This window comes from Callospermophilus lateralis, chromosome 3 (genome assembly GCF_048772815.1).
Source record: "Callospermophilus lateralis isolate mCalLat2 chromosome 3, mCalLat2.hap1, whole genome shotgun sequence".
Lineage (NCBI taxonomy): Eukaryota > Metazoa > Chordata > Mammalia > Rodentia > Sciuridae > Callospermophilus > Callospermophilus lateralis.
In genome coordinates this window covers 168,830,333-168,839,549 of record NC_135307.1, presented here as the reverse complement: position 1 = coordinate 168,839,549, position 9,217 = coordinate 168,830,333, and the positions used below count along the sequence as shown (strand labels likewise).

The following is a 9,217-nucleotide window of genomic DNA, read 5'->3' as shown; positions in this document are numbered from 1 at the left end:
ATTCATGCAGCTGGCAGCATTGCCCAATCCTGGGTCCACGCATTATATCAGAAACCCCTTTATTCTTTCTCTGGTTCAGGTACAGCATAGATATCTCCCTCAAAACCATTTCCAGAGACAAACAAAAAGCCTCCCCTACAGATGCATATGACTCCATCTAATAATCATTACTTAATTTCCCCAAACATTTTCATCTAGGGTAAGGTTCAAAGCTAGTGAGAATGGATGTAAATTCAGAATTCAAAAAGTTTTTTTTTTTTAATTTTTTGATGGTTTTAATAAAATTATTCCAGCACTTTGAGAACAAAAACAATTTAAAAAACCCATCTTCACATCTTAGCCCCTCTGTTCTCCCTCTTATAGAACTTGATTATTAATCTAAATTCTACAGTCCTTAAGGTGAGACTTGGTTTCACCTTTTTGAGACCCTGTCTCAAAAAAAGAAAAAAAAAGAAATACAAAAAAAAAAAAAAAAAAAAAAAAAAGGTGGAAGGTGGTGTTGTAGCTCAGTAGTTAAGCACCCCTAGGTTCAATCCCCAATAGGAAAAAAAAAAAAAGTGACCTGAGAGCCATATGGTTGGCATTTCACTTGTTGAGTAAATAATTCCTATGGCTTTGGGGAGGAAAATAACTTTTTGTACTAGATGGTTGGGACAAAATCTACTTTGCTACAAAGTCACAGATTGAGGACACTAATGAGGTGAGTCAAGCAGACTACAAGAAAATGGGGAGTTGATATATTCTATTTCTCATATTGATAAGTTGTAAGGTTCAAAGCAATGACAGTCACCAGACATGGTGGCACACGCCTGTAATCCAAGTTACTTGGGATGCTGAGGCAGGAGGATCACAAGTTCAAGACCAGCCTCAGCAATTTATCGAGGACCTAAGCAACTTAGTGAGACCCTGTCTGAAAATAAAAATTAACATAAAATAAAAAAGGTTGGGGATGTAGCTCAGTGATTAAATGCCCCAGGGTTAAGTCCCCAATACCACCCCACCCAACAACAACAACAAAAGCAATGACAATCTAAGTGGATTTGACCAGAAATTGATTAAAATAATTCAAGGTTATTAATAAATCTTTTTGGGCTATGGATTTATAGCATTCTCACTAGTTTTGAACGCTGTTCTAGATGTATATTCTTGGGATATCAAGTAATGATAGCACTATGAGGCTGCATCATAGTAAATTGATAATATTCAATTTTATGTATTTTGATGTAAAATTGTAGTTTGATACAGTTCAATCCAACATAAGTTATCATGGTTAATAGGACTTTTTTCCTTTTTAGAAAGCATTCAAATGATGATATAGCTTTATACTTTTTCATTGTTTTGTTTTTAAGGCTGTGGGAAACTTGATTTAGATTTTCATAAAATTTCATTATTCTTCAAATAAATACTTAGAAAACATTTTTTGAGATCTTTTATTTAAGAGTAAACAATATTGAAATATATACTACTATGTAAAAAGTTCTCATCCTGCTGGCTTAAAACAATTGAAAGAACACCTGTAAACAATAAAGCTGCAAAATTAAAATGCAGTCCCTAGTGAATAGATATGTGGAACACACAGAGAAAATATTGCTGGAGAGTTGGAAAATATTAGTAAAATAATGACACAGGTAGGTGGTTTGATAAAAGATGTTCCTAACACATCCCAGTTAATAATATCTGTTGGTCTCTGTGTCAGAAAGAGACAATGAAATACAATGAAAGAACCACTTTTAAATGAGCTGTGAAAGGAAAGATGAGCTAGATAAGATATAGACCCAACAGTAATGACTTTGGAACAAAAACAGTGTTTGAAGAAAAAGAAAAGGCAAAAAAAACCTGTCACTACCCAGAATCATCTGCATTGATTTGGGAGGGCAGCAGAAAGCATTTTGGGGTGAGCGTATTGAGCCTCCCATAAAAATGCATTCACTATTGTTTCATAGGGCAGGTGCTGTAGAGAAGAGGTGGCAGGCAGAAACACTCCCTGAATGGAGCTTGCTTTGGAAGGATGCTCTGATAAGGATGAGCTTGAAAAATCCTTTGACTGCCCAAGAGTTTGCCAATTATTTTGTGGCAAAGTTCTTTAAAAGAGCCCCTAACTTTTTTTTTTTTTTTTTTTTTTTTTTGCTTTTTAAAACTTTATTTCAACATAACTATGCTTACAGAAATACACTCACATTGGTTAATAGAATGCAATTTAAGTTTAACTTATCCTACACAATTTCAACCAAAAACTTGGTACATGGTTTAAGATTTTAAAAAGAATTTGCAATCTGGCTTATTTTTATCTATTACAAATGTATATAAAAGATCCACCATCAAATGCTGCTAAAGAAAGCAGCAAGAACCTTGAGAAATATACCTTTGGTTTGCCTCAGAAAAATAACACGTATTGCACTGTAAAAGTTTATAAAATTGGTGCAACAAAACATTGTTGTTATGTTACAATGCCAGTTCAGAAAGTTCAGTAACTAATGGATGCAGAAGGGGATGGGAGGGTGCCTATGTACACATGTGGTACTGTAAAAGCTATCTGATTTAATTAATATAGTATGTAGATTATAAATCTACACAAACCAAGATTCAGATAATTTCTTAAATCTGAATTAACACTATCATCTCACTTCATCTGCTGAGGTCAACAATTGAACTTGACACACTGGCTTTAAGTTTTTTTGATATATGCAAAATAAATTTCCTCCCCCAGCTTTTCAGTCCAGAAGTGACAGTATACTACAGGCAAGATATTCCTTCCATCTTCAACATTCATGGGGTGACATGTGATGAGGTTAACTGGGGTTTTAATTTGTATCAGCATGCAATGCAAACGGCCCCCAAAGTCAATGACCACATGCCATTATAAGTTACTACTCTAAAAAATAAAATGGCCCTTCTTGGAAGACTAGAGCAAAACATCCAGCTACAGTTATAAGAAGCCTTATCAAAACATTTTAGCTCCTTATGAATGACACCTCAATAAAAATAAAAGTAGCCCCAAATAAGAAGCAGCTCTGATAAAGAGGAAAAATATAACTTAAATATATTGGAAACCAATGGGAATACAGGTTCAAAAATAATTAGACTTTCATGACTACCTAGGATTAGGCTTATAATGCATTCTAGTATTTCAAGTTTACCACTAGTTACTAAATACCAATTTACAAATAACATGTTTATTGTTCCTTTATCAAAAGAGAAAGTTTTAGCTTCAATTCTATTGTGGGGAGGGCACTAGAAAATACAAAGATTCAAACAGTTCCATGCAAATATCACATTTTTCAAATGGAAGAACTCCCAACTGGACCAGAAGTTCCAATTACTAATATATTTTTCATTGAAACAATTTTTTTAAAAGTACAAATACATGGCATTGAGGTTCAGGACCTAATATAGGCCTGATAATCAAGTCCTTGTTTTCTGGAAGAAAGGCCTCAAGTCCCAATCAATTTCCAGTAACAATGTTTTTACACATCAACTTAATAAGGAATAATTTCCTTCATATTTTTGTTTTCAGCATTCTAGTCTTAAAGGCTAGATTAGAAATTAGTTCAATTCCCCAGAAGGCAAATTTCTTTCCTTTACAGTATGAAAGAATCCAGAAAGACCTCTTCCCCAAGCAGATTCCCAATCTCTAATCTGTGCTTAAAATGAATCTTTTTCAATATAATGTAAAAGGTAACTTAGGTAAAATGTGCTCATTAACATTAAAAACTAGTTGTTAGGAAGACTTAACTAGCTGTATAATTTAAGGTTTAAAACATAAATATTTGCAGCTTGATCTCCTGCTGACAATGATTGTCGGAGCCTATAATTCAACATTTATAAATTCCCATTCATACATGCCAAACACACCGTTATCACACAACTTACTCATGTCTTGAGAGAATCTTCTTAAAATTCTTTGGCCTCCTAGTCAATTCCAAGTTTGAGCAACTTTTAACTCATACTTCACTCTCAGATTAACAAGTTTTCCACCCATACATTAATGCTTGTCCTAATCTTTCATGTTGTACTGCCAAAATCTGAAACCTACCTCAAAGAGATCACCAGGTAAAAGAAAATTATCAAAATATTCATGAAGGGGGTTATTTCAAAATAGAACATGGGAGGTTGGAATTCAAGATTCCCTATTGGGATCATACTTTATTTTACTGAAATGAACTCCTAACATTAATAAAAATCCTATGTTGGATTCTTTCATACTCTCTGGCAAATGGCCAAAGAACCTACAGAACAGTTTTGGAGTACACACCCTTTCTCATACAAAGTGCCCCTACAGGCACATCAGGATAGCTGCAATTCACTTGAGGCCTCACCTGTAGAAGAGGCTGTCATAGGGACAGCCAGGACACCCACTAGTTTGTGGAGATCCCTGAGAAAGTATGATTTTTAAAATCTGGACTGTACTGAAGTTCACCAGCCTTCTTCACTGTATTCACAGGAAGCTGCAGCTGACTTGCCAGAACTCACGCCATCTCTCATTCTAGATTTGCTATATAATGGCTATGGCTTTGGAATCTCACAAGTGATGTCCCATACAACTTGAAGGAATGATTATGTCTCCTAATTCTAGGTTTGCAATTTCCAAATCTCAGTTACAGTTCTTTATTCAGCTAAGTAGCTACATGGACACCAACCATTTAAGAGAAAAGGTTCTCCCCAAAGATAATATTACAGTTAAGAAGTAACTGTACCATAACAGGCAAAAAAAAAAAAAAAAAAAAAAAAAAAATTAAAAAATAATGTAACTGATGGTTGGTATTTGAGATAAAAATGTGTTTTAAAAATAAAAACCTCTTGGTTTATTTATTGCAAAATCAAGAAAGAGAGCTGTGAATTTACTATATTCATTCAAAATAAATAACTTAATGTGAAATACAGATTCTGGCATAGGTATAAGATATGAAAATCATAATGAAACCTGCATGTTTCATTTGCTCACAAACTTGCACACACTATTATTCTGCAAAAAAGACAATTGCAGCAAAGAAAATAAAAACTGCCCTTTTGCAAACAAGCCTAAAAATATTCCTCTGACGAGGCCAAAATAAACATGCATATATATGTATAAAGTGTTACTGCTCAACACAAATGCTATTTCTAGAAAAATATAACTGCATAGGTTAAAAAAAAAACAAAAACCAAAAACAATGTGCAACATCTTAAGCCATTAAAGCACCAAAAAAAAAAAAAAAAAAAAAAAAACCAAAAAAAAAAAAAACACCAAAATCACTGTTTTTATGACAACACAAAATATTGATCAAAACTCAGGAAGTAAATACCTGGACTGATACAATGTCCACTATTGGGCTAATTTTTCTTCAATTTAAATGTCTTTTTTCATCTCTAAAGAAATCTTAAAGTGCTAACTTTATATAAAGCAGGCAAATTGTTCAAGTAATTTGCTATTAAGCCAATTTTTATAGAGCTAAATAAAAAAGGAAAAGTAAACTAAAGTGATAGAAGACAGACACGGAGAAAAAAAATGACAAGTTGTAAATGGACAAAGCAATAGAATGCTATTATATCATCATGGCCTTCTCATTTTAATTGAACATAAGCTAAATAGATTTAGGTATCTGCTGGTTTTTAGTACACTAACTCCCTTGGATTTGCTAAAATTTATACAACAATCAATAGGTATATATGAAGTCCTAAGGAAAAGGATGCCTCTTAAAAATCAATACTCGACACTAATTAAAGCAATCTTAAAAGGTTTTTCTACTATTATAAATGAATATAAAAATTAATAGCTCTTACAAACTAAGAACTGGAACCTTGTCCCAATCTTTAATTACTCCTGCCCTTTAGCTGCTTTTTCAAGGAAATACACATTAACCAAATGGCGATTGAGGTGTTTGCTGTAATCTTTTTCTTTCCTAAAAGAACGATCACAGAAGATGCAAACAAAATCTCCCTCAGTCCCTTTGCCTGCCAAGGCTTCTTTTGCATCTTTTGTACTAGCTTCTTGTGGAACTGGACGAGCCCCATGCAATCCAGAATCATCACTACCCTCTGACATGTTGTCACTTAGGTCACTTCCATCATGACTGTGGATACCTTCATCTTCATCAATTTCCTAAGACTCATTTACTGCCACAGTAACAGGAGGTGAAGCCAGCACAGTTTGGGACACTGCTTCATGTTCGTCTATTGGTGGGGGAAGAAGCAATGGTGAAACTGGTTCTCCAACTGCTGAGTCTTTATCAGGGAGATTCTCTGCTGGGTTATGATCAGTGTCCATTTCCACTTCACAAAGCATAGCTGAGTCAGTCTGATGCTTATCAGCTAAAGTTCCCCCCTTGGCATACTCAACTTTTGTCCAGAAGATGAAACACTAGTACTAGATTCCTTGGTATAGGAATCGGCTACACTCTTCTCTGCTTCTTCTGTTCCTACTTTCAGAAGAGGGTCTTCTTTGTTTCCTTCACCTTCTGAGAGTAATTTTTGGTCTTCTGACTCCTCCTCTCTTAAGTCTTCCTTTGGCAGTGGTGGTGTTGATGCCAAAAGTTCCTGTGTGCTTTTATTTTCCTTTAGAATCTGGCTATCTTTAACAGGCACTAAGCCTACTTCAATAAGGACTTGCTCCTTACGTGTCATTTCACTCTGCATATTGGACCTTTCCTTTCTGTTATCTTTTCGGGGAGAAGTCTTTTTGGGAATTGGCTCATTGTGAAGAGGAAGATCTATGGGAGGAGACAGCTCCATCTGAGCAGGCTCCTTCTGAACAACTTCCATCTGAACAGACTCCATGTTAACAGGCCCCATCTGAACAGGTTCCATGGGTAGAGGCAACTCTATCTGCAGAGGCCCCTTCTGAACATCCTCTGTAAGAGGAGATTCCATAGGAGAGGGCAGCTCCATCTCAGCAGGCCCCTTCTGAACCTCTTCCATATAAGCAGACTCCACAGGAGGGGGCAGCTCCACGTGAGAAGGCCCCTTGTGAACAACCTCCTCCATGTGGACAGTCTCCATAGGAGGGATCAGCTCCATGTGAGCAGACTCCTGGTGAACCACTTCCACCTGAGCAGGCTCTACTTGAACAAGCCCCTTCTGAACCACCTCCATGTGAGCAGGCTCTTCTTGAACAAGTTCCACGGGTAGAGGCAACTCTATCTGCAGAGGCCCCTTCTGAACATCTTGAACAGGCCCCTTCTGACTAGTCTCCTTTTGAACAGGTTCCTTCTGAGAGGTGTCTTTCTGAGAAGGCTTGCTGCTTTTTTTACTTTGTTTATTTTTTAGGGTTTTCTTCTTTGTATTTTTTTTCACGCAGGTATTTTGTTTTTTATTCTCCTCCTTATTCTCCTCCACTTTGTTATCACCCTTTGGTACTTCCTGACTATTTTTGGATTTACCTTCTATCTTCCTTTTCTTTTTTGTCATAGATTCCTCATCATTCACAGGATCATGCATGGAATGGGCTTCAGTTTCCATCTTCCTTTTGCTTTTCTTGGCTTTACAGGATTTTTCTGAATTATTTCTTGTATGCACATCCATGTCTTTAGCTTCTGTTGCTGACTTGCGAGTTCTGATAGTGACCTGAATCATTGAAACATTGCTACAAGGTTTTTTCTCTTTTGAAACATTATCTTTTTTCTCCACTTTTAAAGACCTCTCATTTTTCTTTAGAGCTACATCCCCCTTTATTTTCGTTTGCTCTGTTTCTGTTTTTTCATTGGCAGTACTGTTATCAAGTAAGTCAGCCTCTCGCTTTTTGGTTTTCTTTAATTTCACTTTTGACACATCCATTGTTTTATTAGGACAAGTAGGATGCTTAGATTTGAAATGTACTGTAGATTACACTTTTTGGAAGCTGCATAGTCGCATACAGGGCAATTAAACTGCCGTGGGTTCACATGTAGCTCTACATGTTTTTTGAAGTTGCTTCTATCTGCTGTTTTGTAGTCACAGTGGGGGCAATTAAGAGGTTTAGGCCCATTGTGAACCTGTCTTGCATGGCGGGTTACTTCATGTTGATTAGAGGCCACATAACTGCACTGATCACATTTAAATGGCTTCTCACCTGAATGAGTATGCATATGTCTAGTTAGATGAGTCTTCTGAGAACTTGAATAAGGACAAAGTTCACATTTATATGGGCGTTCTCCTGTATGAGTTCGAACATGCTGAACATAATTGTTTTTTCTGTCTGAAAAATAGTTGCATTTACCACATGTGTATACTTTCCTTGGAAAATGGTTTCTTAAGTGTTTCCTCCAGTGATACTCGCTTACTGTTGTGTAAGTGCAAATGATGCACTTGTAGACTCGCTCGTTATCTCCAGCTCTTGTGTGGTGTTTCAGGTGCGCAGTATAGTGATCATATCTATTGGTATTGTAGCCACAGCGGTCACAGCGAATGGGGCCCTTAGAGAAATCTCCCTCTTCAGCAGTGGAAGAGCCAGATTCTCTGGCTTTTGCTTGCTTCTCTGCACTTTCTTCCACAAAAAGCTTCTTGGCACTATGAACTCTGATATGATGCACAAATTGTTCTTCAGATTCTGCTTCATATTGGCATGGCTTACAGCGAAAGGGTTTGGTCTTCAAGTTCTTGCATTTGTCCTCTGCTCCAGGTGTTTCATTAGGAAGATCTTTATTTGAGCTGTAAATTTCAGGGGCAGCTGATGCCTCAAATACAGGCTGTGGTTCTACAACACTGACTTCCAAACTTCTCAGTTCCATGTTTTCGAGTCCATTAGGTTCACCTTTTATTTCAGGAGATTCCTCAAGTCCTTCTCCATCACTATCTGAAAAGTTGTTATCCCCAACAGGCATCAATTCTGCCATCTGTCTTTCTTCACCAACCAGGTAATCACAGCAGCTGCCATTCACTTCCCCAGTTAAGGCCACGTTTGCTAGCATGATAAGCTGAGGAGCAGCCAGTTCAGCTTTGGAGAGGTCATGCAAGTCATACATGTCGTTGGGCAAGGCCATGCCAATGTTGCCACTGCCGGTGAACAGCCCTCCTCCTCCAGAAGACTGCCCCATCACCTGGGTAGCCATAACTGTATTCGGTCTTCCTTGGAGAGGGGGAACTGGCGACCCGGCGTCGCCACCACTCCGCCGACTACTTTTCTTTGTTGTTGGAGTTTTAGGGGAGGCGGGAGGGGTGGAAAAAGTTGGGCGCTTGGGCTGTCGAGGCCCTTAAAGGCCAGGAGCGGGGCTGCAGAAAGTGCTCAGGCTGCCAGCCCTCGCCCAGCCGTCCGGGCTGCCGCCGG

General features: G+C 37.5%; 1 protein-coding gene across 1 annotated transcript; it reads right to left on the bottom strand.

The window, feature by feature from the left end:
* Nucleotides 1–5,586: 5,586 nt before the first annotated feature.
* On the bottom strand, nucleotides 5,587–9,005 carry LOC143641525 (RE1-silencing transcription factor-like). Its single transcript, XM_077109042.1, is given in 4 exon segments — nucleotides 5,587–6,297; nucleotides 6,300–7,790; nucleotides 7,793–8,023; nucleotides 8,090–9,005. Coding segments are annotated over 4 exon segments (3,138 nt in total). The 5' UTR covers nucleotides 9,003–9,005; the 3' UTR covers nucleotides 5,587–5,794.
* Nucleotides 9,006–9,217: the final 212 nt, after the last annotated feature.